This window comes from Hylaeus anthracinus, unplaced genomic scaffold (assembly GCF_026225885.1).
Source record: "Hylaeus anthracinus isolate JK02 unplaced genomic scaffold, UHH_iyHylAnth1.0_haploid 12000, whole genome shotgun sequence".
Taxonomy (NCBI): Eukaryota; Metazoa; Arthropoda; class Insecta; order Hymenoptera; family Colletidae; genus Hylaeus; species Hylaeus anthracinus.
In genome coordinates, this window is record NW_026534347.1 from 4,081,739 (window position 1) to 4,108,035 (window position 26,297).

General features: G+C 40.0%; 2 protein-coding genes across 2 annotated transcripts in view; both read left to right on the top strand.

Annotated features, from left to right (window-relative positions):
* Nucleotides 1–2,920, top strand: part of LOC128890074 (LON peptidase N-terminal domain and RING finger protein 3) — a 63,421-nt gene extending 60,501 nt beyond the window's left edge. The window contains exons 7-9 of the mRNA XM_054148269.1: nt 133–434; nt 648–855; nt 1,516–2,920. Coding sequence (XP_054004244.1) covers nt 133–434; nt 648–855; nt 1,516–1,878 — 873 coding nt within the window. The 3' untranslated portion in view covers nt 1,879–2,920. The remainder of the gene's footprint in view (nt 1–132; nt 435–647; nt 856–1,515) is intronic.
* A 5,553-nt stretch (nt 2,921–8,473) lies between these two features.
* Nucleotides 8,474–12,576, top strand: LOC128890078 (uncharacterized). The gene is made up of 3 exons (XM_054148277.1): nt 8,474–8,616; nt 9,803–10,928; nt 11,321–12,576. Exons 1-3 carry the CDS (start codon nt 8,578–8,580, stop codon nt 11,812–11,814), a joined length of 1,659 nt encoding a protein of 552 aa, XP_054004252.1. The 5' UTR covers nt 8,474–8,577; the 3' UTR covers nt 11,815–12,576.
* Nucleotides 12,577–26,297: the final 13,721 nt, after the last annotated feature.

Below are 26,297 nucleotides of genomic sequence, written 5' to 3' on the forward strand. Positions count from 1 at the left end.
CAAAGGGGAACTTCGAGGATTCAGGCTCGTGAAAAAGTCACGAGACTCGCCGGCGAAATCTTTTCCGTTGAAGGTTTCTCTCGAGTAGGCTGAGACTTCTGGTCGACTTACCAAAGTGTTCTTTGCTCGCAGTACTTGGCCAGCAGCCAGAAGACGGTGACGGACTTCGTGGAGAGGGCTCTGAAGACCGTAGCTCCGACGGAATACGCCTCGAGAGCGGCCAGCCACCGATTAGAGCTTGTCCAGGGACTCGGTCTTCTGGGTAGCGAGCAGATAGCAGTGTTCGTTTGCACCACGGCATTCCCGTGCGTCGCTTGTCCTCTCTTTGTCTACGAGCCCAGATACAGGCTAATGGTCAGAAGGTGCGTCGAAAGCGGGGTCCGTCAATTTGGTATCGCGGCGTGTCTCAACAGGGAAGCGACGGGGACAAAAAGGTAACTACTTCCACTCGGAATCTTCTTATTCTATAGGTTTATGTAAGAGTCATAACTAGACTACGGATATTTATGCATTTATGACGAGCGTAAATATAGAAATTGTACAAGGATGAAAGTTTCAGTACTTTTTGCATTAATTTCTCTGATACTCGGATGTGAAGTTTGTCTATAATAATTATTATTATTTCATGATTTCGTCGAATCTTTCAGATACGCGGAATATGGTACCATGCTCGAGATTCGGGACAGAGTTCTGTTGAAAGACGGTTGCAGTATTCTCAGCACAGTCGGTGGAAGGAGATTCAGGGTTCTCTCTGGGGGAGAAAGGGATGGCTATGACACAGCTCAAGTGGAATTCCTGAGAGACACGATGGTACAGGAAGACCAACTGTTGAACCTCCTGGAATTACACGACAAGGTAAGTTAGCTGCAATTAAATGCATTCAATTTTAATTGATAATTAATTACTCATAAAACATCGATCTCTACACTTGTAGCATTCAGAAAAATATTCATTTCCAAGACAGTTTTCAATATTACACGTGTATCTATAATTTATAATAAAAATTTCAAATTTTAGTTTTAATGTCTCAGGGGCAACACGAATTTTAATTTTATTTAACACTTTTCTGATCATTTGGCATCAGGATTGTTTTTAAATATAATGCTTGTATTCTAATCGCTTCGATATTTATCTGGACATTTTCTTGTATCTGGATACCTTTTTCTGAAAATTTATTTCAATATTTTCAATGAATTCAATATTCACAAATTCCAATATTTCTAAAATTACTAATTCTATAATAATTGTTTGTTTCTCTCATCGTCAACATTCATTTTCGTAGAAATTCAACCGTAAAATTAAAGAACAATGACTTGCCAAATACAGCTAATGTTCTACAGTTTCTTTCTATCCATCAGCCTACACAAAATTGATCTCGGTCTCATTTTAAAAAAAACGTATCACAGTGTTCCTCCGCCTTTCCCCTAATCCGACCCCTATTCTACAATTACGCGAAAGAAACAGCAACCTTTCAAATTCACTGGAACAAAATACAATAAAAAATCGTCTTCGCAGGTCCGAGCGAAAGGCAGAAGATGGTGGGACACGGTGCCATCGTCCCAGCAGTCGGAAATCCAACGGGTATTCGGTCGAATGCCAGACACCGAAGAGGATTGGCCACGACTGCCAGATGGTCCATCGTGGACGTGGTGGCTATTGGCCATTTTGCCTCTGGGCCCACAGTTGCAAGTGGGAATCTTAGGCACGACTAGCCTGGAGAAGAGATTAAGAGCCATCGAGAAAACTCTCGATCATATGGAGCAGAGACAGCTGACGGTGGCTCCAGCGCCGTCGGAAGGGACCACCACATCCTCGAGCATATGTCGCGATGGCGGTGGCATAACGGAGACCGCGGTATCCGTCGTTCAACAGTCTTAAAATGGAAACGAATGGTTGGGAGTAGGTCCTCGCGGGACGAATCGTTTAGAGCCCTTAGGCCGTGGAGAACAAAAGGGATTCGACTTTCACTCGATGTACAAAGTACTTGCGGAGTAATTTATCGAAGATTGCCACTTTTTACTCGATATACATATATATATATATATTTAATACCCGGAAGCGAGGCGAGGGAAACCCGATCTGCCTGGTTTTCCTGGATGCATCGGCTACCCCGGCTTTTCTTCTTATACTTAACCCCGTTAATTACGTTTTAACTCGAGTACCCTCTCAGTTGGTACTCGTTAAACTTATGCGTCCGAACGCCTTATCGACGGAACGATTATGCAGTTAGGAAAGACGGGACGAGGATAGCGCGGGGATATCGAGCCAGCTCGATGCCTTTCTTCGTCTAAACAGTCGAATCTTTCTGGTGGAAGCAGGGTTCGTTTAGAAAATCGATTTCGACGTTTCGTTAACCCTTAACAAGATGCGCAACGTGCGCGCAAGACTTTCTCATCAGTTGAACGTCGACTGATCGATTGGTCGTCTATAGCAGTCGAAAGATTCAGCAAGCGCACGGGGGTCTAGCAGGTCCCTATTGGGGCATACTATGTGCTGCTGCGTATGTAGATTAGCTATTTTTGAATTAAATTAGGACAAATTAAAGGGAGTATTTACAAGACAGAGATAGGGAAGAAATGGTATTTATTCAGAATTATAAAAGAGGAAAATATATTGAGAGTCGAGTACCTATTTATGTTACAAATGTGAACGTGTCTACTCAAGGGTTAACAGAACGTCGATGGGTTCTCGAAGTACTTTTAGACGTTGAGTTGGGAGCTGAAAATATTAGTCACGTGTAGTATCGTATAGTCACGTGGATATTGTGTAATGCAGTCTGTGATCTGAGGAAAACGAAACACTTGAGGATTCTTGCATATTCTGGGATCTTGAACAGATTCGGTAACAGAGAGTAAAAGGAATACTTCTAGATTCGAACTATGGTCTGTGTATATTGATGACAGGTATAGTAGTTGATACGGTGACACGTTCACTGTCCCCTGACGCATGTATGACATACTTAAAACAAGAATGATCTCTGTAGATTGAATACTTGGACGCGTGTTGAGTATTGCTTTCGTTAATTCTATATTATTTATTTTATAAGCTAAATAGAATGTTGTGTTATATCTTGCTCGCAATAGATAGTGTCATGTACTTCTTTATGCAAAATTTCAAGTCGGTCGATTCACTATTTTCTTGACATACCATGAGTATCAATTTGAAAAATGCTATTTAAGAAAAAGTACTATGCTAGACCAAGTTTACGAATCCTGACAAGTCATTTATACACATTCTCCGCAAACTTCAAGAAATTGAAAAACAAAAATGTCGGTTTCTATAAGTTCTGAAACAGATTACTTTTGAAGAAGGAGCCTAAAGTCAAGATAGACAAATCTCTCTGTGCGTCTGTAACTATCAACAATCAACACATGCCTATTAAAAATACTGCAATACCTTCGAAATCAGAGGGGCCATTATATCTATCGATATAATTAGTTCCTTATTTCAGCAATTTATTCTCACCAACAAAATTGCGTCAAAGTCACAGCTAAAAATGGAGTAATTTTAAAAAGAGGTCTGAGATACATCCCCTAAAATGACTGGTTCGGTAGTTTTAGCGGTAAGGGAAATATCCTCTCTCTCTCTCTCTCTCTCTCTCTCTCTCTCTCTCTCTCTCTCTCAAAATTCTGATTAATAGACGCAAAGTTCCTACCAGGACTTCACTTTTTGCTGCCAACTGTAACTTGAGTTCTGACATATTGGTTTTCAATCGAACGCGCGTCAGACCTGGAAGTTTTGACAGGTGATAGGAATAGTAGCGCGAGAGCCTGAAAATCTTAGGTAACCACTGATTATTCGACCAAAGCAGGCGAGCCAGAAAGTCACATATCCGAGACGTAGAGTATCGTTTACCTCGGTAAGGCGTCACGGTTCTCTTTGCGCTGTTGCAATACGCAAATCTGTTCTTCCAGAATATTCTATATACATATATCTATATGTATACACACACATTTATGTATACACGTACACGAGCATACATATACGTTGCAATCAGAGGTACGCGCGTCGTCTTTACGCTTACGTTTAGATCGTACCCGACTCGAAACTTTTTATCTTGTAACAAATCACGCGAATATATACTCATAACGATGGTACAACGGCGAGGATGATGTATTTATTGTGGGTGTGGTGAGTACAAAACGTTCACAGGACCCGTGCGAAAGATGGGAGAGTTAGTTTTGTTTTAGCTCCGGCGTGTTCTCCGAGACGCTGGCGAAGATGAATCATTTCGAATCGTGCGAGAAGATAGTTTGTAATTTTTTTTTGACAACCGTAGAGTGGAAGTACCAAGTGCCAACGAAGATTTACTTTATTTATAAGGAACAAACATTTTCAATTAATATTATAAAAGAAACCAAAAAATGTTAAGAAAGGAATCAACAGTGTTTAACGTTTCATGTTTGACAGCTACCTTTTTTCTAGCTTTGCGACAGTGACACGTAGAACACAATTACGAAAAATCACAGTGTGTTTAATCTTAGCATCTATGATATTTCCACTCATAAATTTTTATTGCGTCATTTGTGTTCTGATTTTTGATTTTCCGTTTGGAAAATTGCCTCTTGTGAAATATTCTTTTAGTTTTTGTTTCGAAGGCACTTGAATATAATTAACGACAAGTTATGTAGGTATCAAAAGTCAAGAATGTAGAAATATTTGTTAATTTTTTGATTTTGTAATTAGTTAGGATTCCTTCGCGCGTCTCGTATGTTGACAATCGCTGACATAGGTCGATAAACGTAGCGATTGAGTACCCTAGGACATGATTGATTCATGCGAGGGAGAATTTTTGGGAAGAACGTTCTTTTTCCGCTCAGCTTCTCACACTCGGCCATATTTGTTGGGAAGAAATTTACTACAACGACCAGTACGTGTGGCAATGCGCTCTTGAAGTGGCACGAAACTCAATTTTTTATACTGTCTGGCCTGTATTCAGAACGCTCTAGTAGAACAAACTATACTCCTTTCATTTTCTTAACGGATACCGATTAATTGAACTCTTCTCTTCCCAGAATTTGTCGCGAGTATTTAATCATTGATGTATAACGCGAGTAGAAAATTCGTTAAAAATGTTAAGATTCTAAGAAGATTCGATCGCCAAATTATAAATATTCTTACTAAAAATTTTAAATACGACGTTGACGAATTGTATTATTCGTATCGATTGGATTTAAATACGCGTTGGAACGGAATCGTGTTATTCGAATCGATTGGATTTAAACACGCGTTGAAACGGAATCGTCAGATGGCCGGGATTCATTTTTCCAATCTTGGAAATGTTTGAGAAACGAAGGCGTATCGTTTAGTGATAATACAGTGTTATGAATACGAGCCTTTAAGTTTATTCCGTCGCTCATAAGACTTTCTCGACTACGGTAGCATATAGTAATTTATTTTCATGCGATTTTTTAATGTCATTCAAGACATAGCGATCGTCCGAAGAGCTAGGAACGTCATATCAATCATGCAATCAAACATACACAAAGTAAAAAAAAGCGTATGCGCCTGTTGTCATGATTATTAATCATTATTATTGTTATTATTACTATTACGATTAAGAAGAGTACTATTACTATAAAGTGAGTACTGTCTACACCACTATTAGCTTTTAGCGTCGTCGATATTCTATATTATTGAACGAATAACGACAATGGTTAACGAATTGGCATTATTCGACTATATACGTATATTTCCGATTCTCGAAAGTGTGTAGAGTAAAAAAGGAGGAAAGAATACACTTTTTTTCATCGCGTTTTCTAATCGATACAATTGAGCCGCCGTCTTCGTCTCCATGGAAATTGAACGATGATCGGTGTCCTCTAACTTAGATTTATATTCTCTTCTCTAGACTTTTACGAAGTTGTGAATCATGCATTGTGATATTACTGTATAGCCTACCTATTGTATATTGTTATAACATACATTACAAAATAGTATGTAATGTCACACAACTTTCCATTTTTACTTCAACATTTCTATATTTATCTTCATCTCTTCATATGGAATTATTGTAATAAAATATCATGAAATCTAACACCTGCGAGTACTCCCCCTTTCCCATTCAATTACTTCGATTCAAAATAATATAGTTGTAATTCTGAGAGTCGAGAGCATATTCTTATCCTTTAAGGAAACAGGGAAATTGAAATGAAACAAGAAACTGTGTAATCACGAGAATTGAGTACAAGGTTTTGAATTGATTAGTTATATGTTAAAAGGTAAAAGTAAGGAATGTAAAAAAAAAAAGAAGGAGATATAAGTCTATTGCAAAAAGGTGGTGCAAAATATAAATTTTTAATTGAAAGAATTTGTTTAAGAAAGTTTTCCAGGCATTTTATACTATATTTCAAGTTTGACATATCATACAATTCAGTTGTCAGTGTCTATAATCTATCTACATTATCAATTCGAGAAAATGGCTGGTCTTACTTACCTTATCAACCCTAGAAGCTTTTCTACCCCTGGCATACCGACCGAAGAAAATAATTTATTGATTTTTTGGCGTCCGTGCAAAGTCGGATAAAAATCTGACTTGACTACTTGGTTCAGGTCGATTCAGATTTCTCTGTAATTTTAGGCACGTTATTAGTTATTATAGGTAAATTTGGTATTTATAAATAACATTTAAATCTTATTCTATTCTAAATCGATAACATTTAACACTAAATCTACCACAGTTGGTGAAATGACAGTTTTAAAACATTTTCGTAGTTTCTTATTTACATCATATAAATTATATACAATTATTTCATGTATTATTCAATTGAGTTGAGTGAATTTTAGTGAATTATTTAATTGTAAAATGTGTCCGTAGCACCAGTCATTGGCTAAGTGAGAATATAGATCTTAGAGATTCTCAAATCATGGGATAAAAAACTCGATTAAAAGTCATTTCAATACTATATACCTCGTATATTGTATTTCTATATTTTGTAAATCAAGATATTACGATACCTGACCGAAGGTGATCTAACAAATTTACCATCAGCTCGTGACTACTTCACCCTCGAATTATTGCTACCCCTATTTTGGTAGCGCGGTCCGTCGTCAGTTGGCGCTACATAGCCTACCGATAAGTAGCGTCACCTAGGATAATGGAAACTTTGCACTGTAATCAAATTCCACAGAATCTGAACGTAATAGAATGTTTTTTTTTTAATAAAATTACACGATTATATAAACCTACGACATCAAGATAAATACAACCATTATTAACAGCTATCACAAGTCACGTTAATTTTACTCTAATATTTAACAGCTTACTTGAAACCATTTACGTTAACTTTCAATAAACATATTTATATAAAATCTAAAAAGAATAGATATACAATAAGTGATTAATGAAACAGTTTGAGAAAATTCGACGGATTCATCGCATGATTTTTATATCGCTAAATTAACATTTCTTTTTCTGACACGTCTTTCGTAATAGCAACAAAAATATGAAACAATTGTTTGAAGGAAAGTGGAAACAAACCAATGTAATGCTTTCGACGTTGGAAGATGCAGGAAAACGTTAAAGCGTACGTTCTCAATAACCGTGTATCGCATTACCAACGTGTCATGTTAATGAAACAATAATTCATCGAGTTTCGTTCTTTACATAGTAAAACCGTTTGTCTGACCGTACGTGACAGGTGGGTTCCTATCGCGGAATAGAAACAAATTCACGATCGGAACGTAGATTTGTTCGCGACGTGCATATTTTACTGGCTACGCTCTATCATATTGTCGATCGTTTGCGACATGTATCCGATACGGTCAACGTGCGTATCGATCGTTAACATTTATATCACCCATATGGGAAACGATTAATTCAGCTTATATTCTTTAATACTATCTGCATAAAAGGCGACTTTGGCGACCCAAGTCATAAACTATTTTGTGATAAATTTTGTAAACGTCGAGTATTTCACAACTAAATATATGCTGATACGATATGACCGAGTACATCCCTTACAATGGTACATCGATTTATTTATGTACAGCAACTGTATCTCGTGTATGCCTTTCTTTGGAAAAGTTATAGGTGGTGTATTGAATTGAATGGCTTGCTCAAAGTATTTGTGATTGAAACATCGTCATTGTTCATGCCAATAAATTGTTTAACTCTTGCTCTTAAGAGTAACGTTTCCTTCACTTATAAAAGTACGAGAAGCAAAACAACATTCATTTTGAATTTAACCGAGAAATTGGTTTCAATGGAAAGAATCTGGCACTGAATTGATAACAGTTTCTACTGGAATTGCTGTTTCGCAATTTTTTAAAGGCATTTTTATGTTGAACACTACGTTACGTACGGTAAATCTGATCGGACCTGTGTTTGAATTACGGTGTTTGATCGCGAACTGAATGTTTAGCCGTGAGTAATGTCAGCATTCTTGACGGTATCCCGATATCTGTAGTAGGATCTCGAAACGGGTGTCCGATACCACGAGTAGCTCATCTTTTGCATGATTCAGTCGTTCGTCAGACGCGAGACGTATTACACTGACCCCTGTGCGCCACCAGTTTCCTTTAATTTTGTTCCTCGCGGTCTCTTGTCAATGTCAGTACGATTAAAGGACGGGAAATATGAGTCCGACGAAATGGAATCTTGTTTCAATGGTCATGGTGAGTAAAAATCGATAGTTCGATTAATACCTTCTATCATGCGCCAGACAGTCCAAGTATTAGGTTGCCGCATATGAAATTTCCGATTTTTAATAAAAACTTCAAACGATTATATCTTTTTTAACATAAAATTTTAGAAATCAAAGTAATCACTGTTACATTTCGTATACTTTTTCCAATATACTGAAAGCATCGTCATTCTATTTTTACAAAAACTTAGTTTCCAGAAATTAATAAACTCTTCGATCCTGCTTTTGACGGAGTTTTGATTAAGAAATGTTTTCTCACGGAGGAAAAATTGTAGAAATTTTAGAAAGTGAAAATCAGTCTGTGATAAGCTCGGGGAATAAGGAGGGTGAGGCAAAGTTTTATATGTATTTTAATGTGAGTCGAGTATTATTATATTTTAACTAAATTTTCCTCAGTACCATTCAAATTCTACGTCACCTAACCCCGCTCCATCCTAATCCTACGTCATCTCAATCCTACATTATCTAAATTCTGTGTTACTCGAATCCTACGTTACCTAAACTCTGTGACAACAGAATCCTGTGTCACACGAATCCCACGCCATTTGAATCCTGTGTTATCTGCACTCTGCGTCACCGAATTCTCATTCATACACGGAAACGCTACTCTAAACTAGTGGTTCTTAATCTTTGTTAGCTCGCGATTTAAACGTTCCCAAATGAATGGAATTCGATCAAATTTTACTGACACCCTGAATGTTTTCTGTTAAATTTTTATTTCATTTGTACCAAACTCAACATTTTCGTGGCTGTTCTCTATATCTCTGTTCTCTCTATCTATTCTCGGCGATTTCCATCTAATGAAATAATTGGACTGCGGATCTTTATGCGTTTATAAGAAATTTGAATGTGCAAGGAATTACAAAATGCAAACAATACGCAAGAATATAAAAAAGATTGATAATAAAGTTCGTGTATATGCAAAATAAAATAAATTCCTATTTAGATAGAATTTTCGTAGGCAGATTCGACAAGATTTTATTTTGCATAAAGATCCGCAGTCTAGAAATAATAAAATAGTATAGCGCGTTCTAAAACGTGAGATAGCAATCGTGTGCTTCCAGCGTCCCTTTGATCCGCAATTACTTCAGTGGCTCGAATCACTAAAAGGAAGCTTTTATTCGTCAACTTCCTTTCTATCGAAATTCTTTTCGCAGTTGTCGCTGGTCTCCACGGGCACCGCATACAGCTCTACGAACCACACACGACAACAGAAACGTCACGTGCCAGCGGCCTCAGTGCACCAATCACCCAACGTTCCACCTTACTGGGAGTACATTCTCCGTGAATTCGTGTTCAAGACGATCTCGCCGCCACCACCAGGCAACAATGACCTGTACAAACGACTCTTGGACGCGCCTCTTTACGGCGGTCCATTTCCGATCGTCTCGAGCGACGCTGCCAGCGTCGTTCTGTCGCGCGGTGACGTTTATTACCTCCCAAACGGGCACTGGCTCCTTTGCCAAGAGGGATGCAACGACTGCGAGCCGTGCATCGAGCACACGCACCCCACCGTCAAGTGGATCCTTCGAAGGATCAAGAGGCTCCCGTCCCACGGTCCAGCGCGACACGATCTTCAGTTGACGATAGTCCCTCAGATAGACGGCAGTTACCACATGAACAATCTCTGGCCGCGATCCTACGTCTACGTGAGCACTCAGGCCGACGAGATCGCCTACTACAAAGACAAACACGGCTACAGCGCTGCCGGAAACGTTTACACGAATCCCGAGAACAGTTTCTCAGTGAAGCAGCGAAAGTCCAATAATTCCTGGAGATTCCTCGAGAGGGACTCGGACGAACAGCGCGTGCTCAAAGAACAGAGCAACGCAACCACTGCTCGACAACTTTTCGAGGGTGATAGTGGACAGAGTGTTGGCACAACAGTGCCATTCGTAAAGGACACAACCGAGAAGACAACCGAGAAGAGTACCAAGGAGCAACAGCCTCGCGTAAAACCTGCTGACAAACTGATCGCGAACGATACCGTGACTACTGCTGCTCCTATCGACAATACGAGGAACAGGTTGAGACAGTTGATACCGAAACTGATCCTTGGAACTGATCAACTGGGCCAAAAGCATTTGGTGCACGTAGTGCCTGCTGATGGATCCAACAACGTCAACTCAACGAGTTTGGTTTCATCAAATCCTTCAAATTATGCTGGGATGGGCCAGTATCATAATAGGACTGCTTATCAGCGAATGATGCGTAGGGTCTTCGATTCTTTGAGCAGCAACAAACGATCCATCGAGAGCTTTCTTGAACCGTTGATGCGTACAGGTTAGTTTGTAAAAGAACAGATAGTAATATATACCCCCGTTTAAAAGTATGTGGACACTTCCTTATGTAGAAATAAATATCTAACGAAAGTTGAGAATCTATTAATATCAATTACATCATTTATGTTTCGATAGGTTTATTTTTCTTTAAGTATCGTTCAAAATGTTTAATGTTATTTTAATATTATAAAATGTAAATAGATTGATATCATTAAGTATTATTAAGTACATGGGTGGAACCATTTCAAAAATGGATGTCAAGTACACTGGCTGCAAAAACGTTATAAAAATTGCCTCGAGAAAGACCACAAAAATACTACCCACGTAAACAGATACGCGTTAAAAAAAAGCTAAACTGTATATGGTGGTAATTGTACTTGCTTTAATTTTCAGGAAACGTGAATCAACAATTGGAGGAACATGAACAGCAGGAGACTAGGAACGCGCTCGCAGGATTGGGACAACTAAATCGTTCCCATCAAGTTTACAACGATCGAATTCGTAATGGAACGTCGACGCAGATGCGCTTGCCTCGTAATGATAGACTCATCAGTAATGCCATCAGTCTTAATCGTAACGCTGACGATAGTAACGATTTATATTTTAAGACACAAAACGGATTCGACACGACATTCGATCAGAATAGCCACAGAAATGGTAACGTTTCTGGTAGTTTCAATTCTGAATCTGCCAATAGTGATTTTTATAGCGAGAATGCTTTTAATAGTAGTATGAAACACGGTGGTGGTTTACGTACCGGTCGTGAACATAAACTTGGACCTCGTAAGTTTAAAATAGTTGTTACCACCGAATCGACGACGAAATCAATGAATAAGTCAGACGCATTATCGAATCATAGTCAAAGTACTCTGGAAGGGAATAGTTAAATCCTGACATTATACTGAATAACGGTTAGGATTCTCTGTATCTTGGTGGATGAAGTGAAGCTTGATAATTCTATAGTATTTTGTACAATATTGTAGAAAGTTTCTATTCTCAATGATTAATAAAAGTCACGGGTAACTTAAAGTTTTTAATGGAACGAGAGCCGGCGTATGTAGTTCTCTAGGAAACTGGAACAAGATCGCAGTGCTTAATTCTAACCTTATTTTCTCGCTAAGCAAAGTCAGTAATTGTAACTTCGGGCGCTGAAACTTGCGTGTACGTGAACGCAATATAGCGAATTCAAGGAATTCGTGAAACTTTACCTTAACGCAATATCCCAAAACTTTTTCGTTGTACACTTAAATGATAAAATGTGTGTTGCTTTCCTTGGCGACTAACGAAGAAGCTATTAATATTCAGTCGTATTAAATACGCTTGCTGCTGGATTCTCTCATTATACAATAGTTTATTCATTGATATATATAATGAGGTATCTAAAATCATATAGAAGTATTCATAAGATCCATTAAATTTAATTTCGATACATTCACGACTGCTGGCGTGCATTTACGTCACGTCAAATTCTATCACTGGTTACGAAAAGATTATGAAAACATTTTTATCTTATACACTAGATATTGGGCATTGATATTGATATTTCAAAATATATTTTGTCATTTTTATCTTCACCTTAACGATACAAATTTCCGTTGTCCAGCTTCGGAATTTTATTTTTTTCGTTAGTAGGGGCTCTCGTTGCAATATGAAAAGTATGATAATAAATGTGTAACTACGTTACTATTACTATTATTACGGGATAAAGAGATTTCCTACTTACCCTTTATATCCATCCCAGCACTTACACCCTTCCTGTCTAAATATCGCATAATAAAACAAACTAATAGCATCGAGCCAGGAATGTCACTTAACACGGTAAGCCCGCGGGTAGTTCCATCGACGGCACCGCTAAGAGGATCGACGATCCTTAATCGGGCCTGGCGCGATCGTTTAAAACGATTATAACCCTTCCTTGTCCCTCGCCTGGTATCACCCGCCGTTGCGTCAGTCTCGCGCGATACCTAGCGATGCGAGAGGGTTGCTCTGTGTCCCGCGTGTGACCTCCACGAGCGTGTTCAACCCCTCTCGTAATTGCGCGCCGATGGAAGCGTCGCGCGACCCATGTATGTATGCATGTGCGCGTTCATCGTCTTCGTGCCTTACCTCTGTACACGTTGAGACGCGTTTGCAGAGGTGTACGCGAGCGTGTTCGTGCAAGCTCGGCGCGCCGGGCGGAATTTGTACAAGCAAGCACGGCGCGGCGCACCGTGTACCGCGAGCTGGGTTGGTTAGGGGGTAGGGGTTTAAGGGAGCGGGCCTGTGGGGGGTGGGACGACTAGCTCAGACGGCAAGGTTTGAGGAGCAGAGGTAAGCCGGCGCTTATATTTAATTAAGGAGGATACGGGCTCCAGCGAAGAGAGAAAGTCGGATGGCTTGAAGAAACTCTCTCACTCCGTAGAAACAGAGAAACAAAGAGAAAGAAAAAGAGTGTGTGTGTGTGTGTGTGTGAGAGAGAGAGAGAGGGGGGGAAGGAACATCAGGCCTGTGTTTCTTGTCTAATTATCTACCCTTCGCGTCCTGCCAGCCACGTTCACTTTCTACGTCTGATATCTGCCGTACGATCCAGTCAGCCTATCTTTCTCCCGATTTCCGGCCAACTTTCCGCGTCGTCCTCAGTTTCCCGCCGTCTGATCTCGATCTTGCTCTACCTTGTGCCGTTTCTCTTTTCTCTCTTTTAATTCTTCGCGTTAATCTTTTTCCGTTTCCGTTTCCTTCCATCGGCCCATTTCTTATTGAAGTCGAAACGATCTTCAGCCGTCCCTCTCTGGCCCCGATCTCGTCATCTCGAGGCAGAAATTACGAATCGCGACGGACAACGTCTGGCGCGACGTCGAAAACTTTTTAATTAGATCGCCGAGTCGCCTACGCTCGATGATTAACCGTTAACGCGATCAGGGCATCGAGGAGGGAACGATCCCGAAGGCGCGCAGTGCACACTGGAACGAGTGGGTATTCTAGGTGGGAAATATCACGTCCATTGAGAAATATGTTTGTGTATAGGTTGTTTTGGCCTCGTAGATGTACCGCAAGACTATTTTTCTTTGTTTATCTCTTTCCCGTACTGGGATTCTAAAGCTCCAGCTTCAGCGCATTGCTGCTTACATCTATAAATTGGTAAACTTGTTTTACTGTCTTTCAGAATAGGGAAATTTATGTTTTTAATTTAATTACTTTTTTTTCTCTTCGTTGAATGATTTCATTTGGATCACTTGGTTAGTTATTTACTTATTTATTTAAGTAATTATATCCTTTTTGACGTTGACGAACATTTAGCAATAAGTAAAATATAAACAAACGATGATGCGGGGAAATCGATATTCTTTTTTTAGTTTTTTCAAAGTGTTTCTTTCGAAACATTTTAATTCAGCTGCCATGGGGTGTATTGCTTACCCCGAGTGTTTCTTTCTGTTTCATTGACAAGCGTCTGTTTTCTATCACCGCATCTTTTCTATTACACCCTCTGCCTCAACCCCGCTGCCGGTCTTTTTCTTTCGCGGCCTTCCCAACCGCCCAATCGGACGGTGCAAAACGATCGATTCGATCGCCGTTAGATTGGTTTTAACGAGTTTCCTTTCAGCGCGGTTTATCGAGAATTGCGGCCGCCGCTTTCGACGAGCCCCAGAAACCGAATACGCCTGGGAAATTTCGACGGAAGATCTTAATTAAAGACGACCCCGCCAAAAAATGAGAGCAACCCGTGCTCTGCAGAGATTGGTATTATTGCTACGCCAACGCGGGAGTCTCTAATATCATCCTGTCCTCGGTCCCATTAATGACTATGTATATAATTCGAGAAACGACGGAGAGATCGCGGAATCGAGCGTCGTCGCTTTTAATAGGATCGCTAACGGGATTCGTTGGGGAAAGTGGCGTCGATTGGTTTCGAAGGAACGGGAGTTTCGCTGGGTGTGAGAAATTAATTAGGAATCATTTCGCTGGAAATCTACTTTCAATTCAGGAAGAAGAATCTTCGAATGCAACGTACTAATGGTTTTATATAGATTATAGATAGGTAATATAGATTTATATTTAGCGCGGAAGTTTCACAATACAACATAATACGCGCGTGATAACAACGCAACTCGCAATATTCTAATAAACGAATCTCGTTGACGACCAATAAACAATTTTCTCGTGCGCTCTATCGATTCTGCCCAAACAGCTGTTCGGATGTTGAATCAATGTTATCGGTACCAGATCTGGGCCAATTTTAGCTCGAATGAAAATAAGAAATAACTATTTGAAACAATATATTTCGTATCGTTATTTTCAATATAGTTATTTGAAAAGAAAAGTAATACCACTTCGTTCAAATTTAGCGAAAGAAATAATCTTTGACGAATACAAATGACTAACGTTAATATTTACATAATTTATAAAAACGAATTTTTCTGGAAAATATTATATAACGGATACTGTCTTCTTTTACGCGCCACTAGTACGCTAGTACCCTAGTCCCCTTTAGTTTCACTCTGCATACAGTTAAGCAATGTATATTACAAGCATAAATAACATCTAGTTGACGGATTAATGAAATTGAATTCACAGAAAATGTTAACAAACGTTTGAAAGAATATACATTTCTACCTACTTTTTTCCTTCGGAATAATTATTATTTACGTTTATGTTATAATGCGAAGAAAAGCGTCAACACGTTGCGCAAACACTAATAAATTAAAGTACAAATTAGCACGTTCGTAATTAAAATATGTCTCACTGGGATAATGATACATCCAGGCGGGTATAAAATTAACCGGGATAAATTATATTAAAACGACAGATCCTTTACATACAAACTGGCCGGTACCAACCTACGTACCAACCCGTTTTTGCATTTATACTCGCGCGAAACTGGAACATTTATATAGAGTTGATATTGGCAAAGTATAGTTAGTCTCGTTAAATTCGTACAAGCTTAAAATTTCACTTAATTAAGCTAAATATTTTTGATTTAATAACTGAGAATTATTTACTGGTACGTTTGTTTCATTTTTATACCTCGCGTTGTCAGTTTCAAGCCATGGAGGCACGCTGACGCACGAAATTATAAATTTCAAGCTTCGGTATTTGAAATTTCCTGAATCCGCCACGACGACGTCGGATACACAATTTATATAATGTTTATTTCAATGATCACGTGCTCGTACGGTTTCAACGGGGTGTTAAATATTTTCCATGTTTCGACGGTTGTTATCCAGGCCGCGCATCGGTATTAACGAATCGCATTTGCACTCATCCCGATGGAAAACCGATTTAATAAACGTTTTATTAAAACGTACTTTTGATAGGAAAAAGAACGGGGGGCGAGGCTCGTTTAACGAAACGAAATTACAAAATGGCACTTCATTTGATTAAAAATAATGAAAATATTATTCCCCCCGGGAATAACTCAGATTCCTTTTGGATATTTTCGCCGCTGGAATTCTATGGGAATTTCTCGTGAGAATATCTGGTGCATCGCAAATTTGAATTTTACGTCGCCTAACAATGATCGTAGTCAGTCAAATTCTCGATCGCTATTTCACATTGAAGCGTTTGTTATCCCAGATTTTTATTTGTTTAGAGGAATACGTACTTCGAGATCTCTTTATTCATTTTTAACCGTTGATAGAAAATTTATTTTCAATGTGCGTATTAGAGCGAGTCTCATTTCTGTTCCATTGGCTGATTTTTTCGTTGCCAGTTACGCATTGGTGTGAAGGTACTCAGGTCATAGTTATGTTCCTGTTTTTATTTGTAATTTTGGTGTACGTTTCCTGGATATTTTGGATAATTTCATAGTTATGCCTTTCATTTAAGTTCGTTATGGCTTTTATTACATTCAAAGAGTCGTTTGTAGATATGAGATTGAGAGCTTCCAGTATTCCATAAACTTCATCGCTAAAAATAATACATTGTACTTTTAGGTGCGCTTTGTTTTGTTTCGATATTTTCTGTAATTAAAAATTCATAATTTTCCGTTGTTTCTAATTCAGGTAACACTCGTAATTTGTCGTAAAATGGGTAACGTATTTGTTTCTGTTAACGGGGCCCGTTCCTTCGAGCACAAATTGCCAAACAACCCATCGATCGAATCACCGATAACCAATTACACCCTGATCCACGACGAACCTCCCCACGGTGTCTTCAAATTTTCCACGGTGTCCGTGACGAGTCGGCGGCGTGCACACAGGGGAAAAGGCGGTCGAGTAAACGGCGCGAGGTGTTCCAGCAGAAATGAGGGGTACGAGAGACGAGAAGAAATCGGTTGGAAAAGAGGAGCGAAGGAGCAAGGCTTTTAACGGTAAGACCGTGATGGTTCGAAGCCCGTCCGATGGGAGATCGACGCTCCCTCTGCTCGCCGCGATCCACATGGCCGCTCTGGAAGAGGGAAAGAAAGGAACAGGTTCGACTAAACGCGGCGGAAGAGGCCCTCTTCGCCGTTCTCAGATATTTAAATCCGAACACCACCCTCTTGAACCAAAATCTCGAAGACAACGCGACGGTGGGGAGGATGTTAGAGGGAGGGGTGTTCGTCTGGAAACGGTGTACCTCTAGCGGTCCATTAAAAGCAAGCCTCGAAAACGCGGGAGAAAAGAGTGAGGATGACAGTCGGACGAAGAGGTGGAGCGGCAGAGGTAAAGGAAAAGCTAGTTGTTCGAGCGTAACGTGTATTCTTCCCAGGGTAAGGCCGAGAGACGTAGCGCCGCGGTAGACTTTCGCGGGCCTTCTTGCGAGGAAACACGCGGAGAAGAGCAGAGAGAAAAAGAGAAGGAAAAAAAGAACGATGAGAAGAAGACGAACCGACGGAAAGGTTCAGAACCTCCTTCTTAATGGTGTGGGTGTGCCGGCGAGCTCGGAGGAGTAAGTTTTAAAAACATCCCGCCCAATACGCCTCTGGTGCTGGTTTTATCGTTACCTCTTTGCCCTCCCTGGCCCCGAGAGCAGTCAGACTCCAACGCGAGCCCGTATCCGGCAAAGCCTTTTCCGGCTTGGTACCGTGGTACCTGCGCTTCACGTACCGTTGGCTGTAAATCTTACCGAAAAGCATCTGCTGGTATCAAGGTACACGTCCACGAGTGACACATGAGCGATCTCTTAGAGCCTCGCGAGTATGGTATGCAATTTTATTGCGATTCCCGGCAGCCATAATCTCGCGATATACCGGACGGCGGAATGGGAGAATACATTGGGACGGTGTTTTGTGAGAGAAATGCTCTCTGTTAATGTTTTAGCGGACTTAACTTATGCAACAGGGCGGAGTGAAACGAAGGGGTTCATGGAGTCGAAGTGATGGTCGGGCGCCCCAAAGGTTAGCCACGCCTTTTCTCTTAGAAGAATCGTACATATCACTTTTTTTTCATAGTTCTGATGAGAGTATTCCTTGAAAGTCTTAGGACTGCTGAACCATGTTTACATCCGTTTCTTCGTAATTCGATTCATCGAGTCCGTACACTTAAAGCTCCATTTAATTTCACTCTCTAGCGTTGTATTCTTATTCTTTGACTCTTATTCTTTGACTCTTATTCTTTGCTGTTCAATTACCGACGAAACTTAAAACACCAAGATCAGAGGATAAACTCTTAAACTTTGAAGGTAATTCCATGGTAACTATTCACGAAACGTTCAGTGGTTCAAAAGAACTGCGTTTTCAATCGAGAGGTCGAATTAGAATTCCTTCTCCGTCGATCTGATATTGACGTTAAGACGTTTCCGTTCGGCAACGCGAAAGTTGGCAGCGTGCATCAACGCAGTTACGCCTCGTTTCATTCTTCAGCCCTTTTTGCGGCGCGCTTTGACCGACAGCGGAAGATTGGATATTTCTTCCTGGCAAGGTGAACACCTGGTTTTTCCTTTCGACAGCCAGTCGAACGAGACGCGCTCACATCAGAGACCCGTAGTTTCGTTCTTCTCGCGAGCGTAACACAAAAATGTGCAGGTTTGCAAGGCGATGACGACGCCGGGGACCCGTAACGCGTGAAACATTCTGCCGAGATGAAAGGAGGAAGAAAAAAACGGTTACAGACCGTCGACAGAAAGAGGGTTGGTCGGAGGGTGTGAGGAACGAGAGCAGAACAACTAAAAACAACTCGATCTATCGACATCCTATTTCGCTTTCCTATTACGCGAACGTCTGAAACATGCGATTTATTTGGTTTATTTTCATGTGGAATGCTATATGGCACGATCTCAAAGGCGGAGCTGAGACCTCACCTATGCCACCCTAGCAGCTCTCTCTCACTCTACCACCGAACCCCCTCGTTTCCATACCCTCGTGGATCGACGATTCCTCGCACACGATTACGATCGACATGTACCGAACTAATATCCGCATTTTTGTAATTCCTTTTTCTGGATATTGAAAGCGTCCTTTTATCGAGCAGCAGAACCAGTCTTTGCGTCGTTCATTCGCCGTCTGGTCGGGTACAGTTTCAGGAAAAGAGAATTCGTCTTGGAGGGGGTCATGAGTCGTGCAAGGTCAAACGTTTCGGTCGACCTTTGTCAAGGTTGTGGCTAAACAAAAATTGCTAGACACTATCGGCATTCCCCTTAACTGTGGTGTAACATTCCACTTTGCCAGGGTGTTGAGCATACAGGTAGGGCAACTGCGAGTAAAGCTGTCCGACACAGAATGCATTCATGAAGATAGGGGCCAAAGCGACGATCTTGCACCTCGAAGGCTGTATACGTCTGATCATCCGAGGAACGCCGGACGTCAATAGATTGACATCGTTAGCCAGATGTCTTCAATTCAGTATTGAGATTCGAAGTGCTTAAATTCGAACATCTGTACTACCCTTGGACAATATTCAACGACTATTTCTGGTTTTCCTTTGTTACATTCAGGTATTTGTAATTTCTGTCTCGAGTAAAGGAAGAAATAAAAGCTATCCATGCGACAATAAAGATGGTATTCGTACAGTCGGAGTACATATCGAGAAACTACAACATATATTCTATTATCCGAATAAGCATGTCCCTTAATTAATTCGGATAATCGTGGTTTCACTGTATATCGAAAAGGCAGTACTTTACAAGAATTAAAATCACTCGTTGAATAGCTTCGTGATTCCTTTACAGTCGTGTAACGATCGATGATCGTACTTCGGTGTTTTATAGAATTATCGGGGAGATTCGATGACGGTGAATTTTATTTTGACATTTATGCGCGTATCGGAGCGAGTAATCAGCAAAGTGCATTGCAATACAGTTCACGGTAGATTGGCAGGCGGCCATTCGATGCCTATTTAATCGTCACTGCGAAATAGAAGTAACGAAATTAAATGGACACTGCAGTAATAATAATAATAATAATAATAATAATAATAATAATAATAATAATAATAATAATAACAACAACAACAATGGAAACAGTAAATTTACCATTAATCGCAGACAAAATATCACGATGGCGCCCCTGTGATTCGTAAACGCAGCATCATTAATGTCATACGGTTCGTATACACGAAATCTAAACGCGTTTTGCAGATTCCATTGTCATCGCCATCATAACTATTGCTATACCCATTTTGTCATACTTGATTATTGCTGGGTACCAGAAGCTGCACCAAAATACATTTTTCATTTATTTATTTAAATGATTAACATTTTTCATCTTGAAATCGATTAAAACTTTAATTCAAATTTAATTTAAAAGAATTGAAAGAGGTGCGTAAATGTCAACAAATTTCATTAAGTCACGTTCAGAGTACGTAGTACTACGTGCTATTTATTTGTAGCAAACATGTCTTAATAAATTTTCTTAGTGTAGATAACAATGTTTACTATGTTTGATAATAATCATGAAAATCTGTGATAGTCGAGTATATAATTAAATTTGTACATAATTAGTATAAAATTGAGTATTTGCTTTGAAACAAACCTGATGTTAATGAATCAATAAAGTGTAGGTTTGATTGTAGATTTGATTGTAGGTTTCCTTCGCAAACGAAACGAATTTATTTGAATATAAGACGATGGAATGAATAAGCGAACGTTTCCGCCGTTATTGCCGTAAAGGCGATATCAGGGGTTGTTACTGTCAACAACAAAGATTCATGAAAGAAGATTGTCTTTTTGCAGTTTGACGCACGATATCGGAAAGTAGGTTAATAGAATTCTAATTTGAGCATGCCGTGGATCCAGGTCGACCGCTCAGCTTCCTCTTCGCACCGGTGTGGAAGAAAGAGAAGTGCCTTTGCTGAGATAGAGAAGCAATTAGCTCCTCCGTTTCTTACGTTCCGACTTGTAATCGCATCAAATTTTCTGCCTCTGGAGGGAGAAAAGGAAGCTGTGCGAGTAACGAGCGCGATGAAGCACGATAAAGCTCGGTGGCTAAGATTCTTCTTTAATCTCATCATATTTGTACTCGAATATCGTCTTCCGAGAATTTCTCTTGTGAACCGCACAAGATTATTGGATCGCAGAGGGGATCGCGAATGTGGCTTGGAAAGGTGAGATATACGGTTTGTTATTGGATTCGCCTAATCTTGGTGTTGCTTCTTAGTTCGCGCCATTCAGGCTTTTGATTTTAAAGGAACATGTGCAATGATGAAATATACTACCTCAGTTTCATTTTTGGAAATATTAACTGATCGTTGCCTATCAGTTTCAGACACAAAAGTTTACTTCAAATATCGTTATTGCAAATAAAGCAATTTCTAGGATGATCCCAGGCCCAATATCAAAGTCTGTGGTATTCTAAAGCGTTTAAAGACGATTGCATAACCTATAAAGGCAGCCTGCAATGGCGCGAGAGAGAAGCAAACAGCTTCGACAAAGGGGACAGGAAGATTGAAATAGGAACTAAGGCAGGAACAAGTGGAGAAAAAAAGGAAGGACCGGGAGAAAGGAGAGCGTGGTGGAACGAAGAAGAGGCAAGGAGGGTTCTCTGGAAGCTCGCCGTCTGCGAAGCCAGACACCAGGACCGCATTACTTCCAGGCCGCCGATGCCTTTTGATCTTTCAAAGTCTAGACTTCCTCCAGTCCTCTATCCTATCCGAGACAGTCATGCTCACCAGGAAGTAAACGCTTCGAGACCGACTTATCGAAACTTTACGGAACTACGCTGATATCCGGTCGCTGTCTTCTCTACCAGACAGTTCCTCTTCATACCACGCGTTCCGCCTTCTCTGCATCCAACCCTCGTCACTATCCATCGAGCGACTCCTCTTTTTCGGGCTTTGGATAAATCGCGTCGCACGAAAACTTTCTGTTCTTTGGCGTTCTTCTTCCCTGTTCGCCTTGTTGCGAATTGGTAGCATAACAGATTTAAAGATAACCCGTGTCTGAAGGGGTAGCCAGAACCCTCGGGGGTTGTAGCTTGTTTGATTGTAGTTACAGAACGAGGCCACCTTAAACGTGTATAAATAATAACTATATTCAATCATTTTTATTTATTAATTTGCCAATGTCAACGTGTACCGTAGTGAATTTGAAGAAAATAAAAGACACCAATTTTCAAAACTGCTCTATTTGAAAAATATTGCAATAAAATGAGATGTAGTATAGAAAAAATAAATTGTCTTCAGTTAATATATGATTCAAAAAGTACAAACAAAACAAATTTTGTTTTGTAAGCGTGTGCGGTCTTTTGTAGTAAGTTATTACCGTAAATAATGTATCGATACGAGAATGTACTAATTTTACTTTCTAATATTTATTTTGTTCGATATCTTTATCTTTTCACCGGCTCGTTAAAAATGAAAAAGAAAAACGTATATCTGATTCGTCGTTAATACAGCAAATAATGATTACAAAAACGAAACTTTGACAGAATCCAGGTGCTCGTTATAACGAAGTTCGACTGTAAATTTGTCTGACACTTTTAACGATAGTTACGAAGAAGTGGTCGTTGGACCTATTGTTTTATACTCCCTTAATTTCAATTCTTTATTGAAGAAAACGTACGTGCCTGATGGATTGTCATGCCTAGCAAGAATGCAAAACGTTATTCAAATCTTCGTTGAAGACTTTAAAAGTGCTTTGTTTCTGTATGTTGTATTACTTATATGAGTGGATAGTATACGTGTTACTTTTGTTATTCTTCCATTAAAAAGAATGTATCGTTAAGTAAACGCAACATCGTATGAATCCCAAAGCCCAAACATTAATGGCTTCCGTTTGAAATCTTTTGATACTTTCGTGGGGTCCTTTCCCCAGGAAAGGAGGTGGCTGCACGTAACGCGTTTTAATTGATCGTCCCATCTTAGTCGCGTGATATCATTGCGAGAGGAAGCGTTTGTTCGCGGTCTATTATTTGAAGAGCGGTACGATTTCAATAACTTCGCCATTTACAAAACAGAAACAGATGCTGTTTCCCAATCAAGTGATTCGTTTACTTTGTCGGTCGCCAGCGGACCTGCTCTTACCCGAGGGCGATGCGACAGTTTCTGGGAGCAACACACTGTAATTGCTATGAACTCTGAGTATCGCGTGTGGAATCCATCGAGCTAGGGAAAACTGTTCTTGGTACTCGTTACGAAATTCATATCGTGCATACGATGAAATGCATTAATAATTTCGAGTGATTGAACTCATTGATTTCACTTATATGAAGATTTACTTATACGTTTACGTAAATTACATGCTGCTGTATAAAAGGTTTTTTTAACCGAGCTTTAGAATTGCTTTTTGTTGTGTAAAACCAGATGGTAGTCTCAACTCACTTGTAGTAGTTAAACCGAAATCTGCGATCGAACACCTAGCAGGGTTACCGAGACCAGCGAAGAAGTCTTGTTTGATCATCTCTTCTAGGGCAGCGGTGTCGCCAATGAAACCACCCTTTGTACTTTCACCCCTATCTCTTCCCCTCCAATCTCGCGATCCTCCGTGTCGTCATCGACTAACCTAACATCCACAAACCCGTCGTATAACCCGCCTCGCTACTTACGGTTGGGCTCCAGTGAATTAAGCCGAGGGAAGTCAATTGGAAAAGTTTTTATTGGGCTGCGTTTAGGAATTCCACGATGTCGGCCCATAACGTTCCGATTCTAGACAACGCACACCACCGCGCGTCTGAGCTGTCTTCCGAATATCATTCGTGCTGAGACGATGCTTTCCACGATCCTTTGCGTGCTATTGCGTCTCGTTTCACGGATGGGTTTGGGGGAAGAGGACGAGGATGCTCTCCTTTTCCGTTGATTACGTTTTATTTTGTTCCATTTGCTGCCGTATGCTTTACGAGTCGACACGTAATGGACTGGTTCCTACGTTTACGTTCAGTCCTACGCCGAACGAGCGAACTCTCTGAAACACGATGAATCAACGATCACACACGGTTCGGTTCTTTATAATAAATTGACGCCTCCCACGGTCTAGCGAACTCCTTCTGTTTGTCTCTAGGAGAAAAGTGATTCTACCGATCGCTGATTAAGAATGGGTTTAATTTTTGTTTCCTTGCATATTTAACATCTCGTCAACCTTTGGTTATTTGCAACTGTCTTTTATGTGGTTATTCATACTGTTAGATGTTGGTCCAAGTTTGTGTATCTCTAAGTAGCTGGATTATTTTGTATAAGTTTTCTTCTGTGAACAAAGGTAGAACTTAACTTCAAACAGCTATAAGATCAACAATTTCCAAAATTTCTAAAAATCCTGTGACGTTTCAAAATTGTCAAAACCTACAAGATAGGCTTTCGTCAATATCCAAGACGTTACTCCAAAATGTGTCCAATTTTTCATCCAATGACTCGGAAGAGTGGTTCAAATTGCGGAATTTACAACATCAAGGGTAGGAAATAATTTGCAAAATCAATAGGGACGGTCGCAGCCTGAATAGTCTCAGAGTTTTTTGTTCTGAAAAAGGTATGAAACAAAACTTTTCAAGAGAAACATTTTTCGTCGAAACCCTGGAATACACGGAAGTCAAAAATTTCCACTTGACATTTTGAGATCCGATATTTTTAGAACTTGCCCCGTGTTGTTGGACAAACAACGAAAATTTTTAACGCGACGCACTTTTGAAAAAGGGAGTGGAACAGGGAAGGACACAGGAAGCGTGTTTGATGGAAGGAGGCTCTTGAAAACCAGACAGTCCGACATTTTTTTTCCCCTCGTGTCAGATCAATAGACGCTTTATTGGATTTTACGAAAAAACATTGCAGCCGTTTCCGGATCATCCGTTCTAATTCCATTATTGGCCAGCCTGCCGACCGGACTTCGCATCAAAAATAGCAAGTACGTCACCGTCGGCCTGGTCGCCTGTTAAATTCGACTCGGTCGCTTGGCCGGCGGCATTATTAAATTATTCTGTCCTGTGCAATTATATGGAATAGTTATTATCGGCCGCGAAAAATCGATCGCTGCTGGACCTCATCGTTTTCCGTGATGCACTGTGTATGAAAAACTCGAAAATTATGGACGGTACAAATTATTGGCATTCCTACCTAGAATCTGGAAGCTGTGCTACGGAATAATGACCAGAAACACGTGTCAAGAACGTGGTATTATTATTTGACCAGAAACTAGAACCACGTCTTAATGAGAGTTTTTCCATAACGAGGATAAATGGGTCTATTATGGGACCGCTAATTTCGGGCATAAATGAATTTTCACCAAGTGCTACTTTTGTGAAACGAACCGTGCTATTTGCAGTTCGCTGGGACAAAAAGGCGAGGACACAGTTTGGCGAGTCGGTCGAGCGGAATTAAAAGTCAATCGTTAACTGAATCGCTATGAAAGCGTGCAATTCGACAAATGTTAGGTCTACTGGAAAACTCCGCATTTTAACTTATAAAGCTTCTCCAGGAAGAAAAAATTAATAGTTCGGTGGACACGATCATTTACTCTCGATGTACATATTCAAATGTGCCCTTAATTTTGTGTTTTTTATATTTTGTTTAGTCTCATCCCTTAAGCAATTTCGATACTTACAAAAAATTGTTTATTTGACTAATTTGATTACTGTGCACATATACGATGTGACAACTGTTTCACCTCACTTTAAATATGCAAACATGTAGCTCATCAAGATCTGACAAACCATTTTTCTATGGTTTCAGTATATACAAAATTGCAACTTCGTCTTTGTAAGACATGAACAGATTGTAATCTCAAGATTCATACTAAGCCACACCTAGATTACTCTTTGATGCCTCCTCAGCAAAGAAAAGCTCTCTTGTGGATCATGCAGAACTCAGCCGATAGTGGAACGCATTATCTTACGCTTTAAAAATCATATCAGGAAAATGCAACGATACAATATTAAAGATTCCCTAGAAGACACCCTAAAGAATAATGTCTCAATCTTGAATCTATTACAGCACCTAAAATATCAAACTCAACTATACAATAAACTATAAACTTACTCTTGAGTCACTAGGGACCCCCAATGTGGTTGCTGTAACCTCAAATATTTGATTAAAAAAACAAAAAGAACAAAAAATTA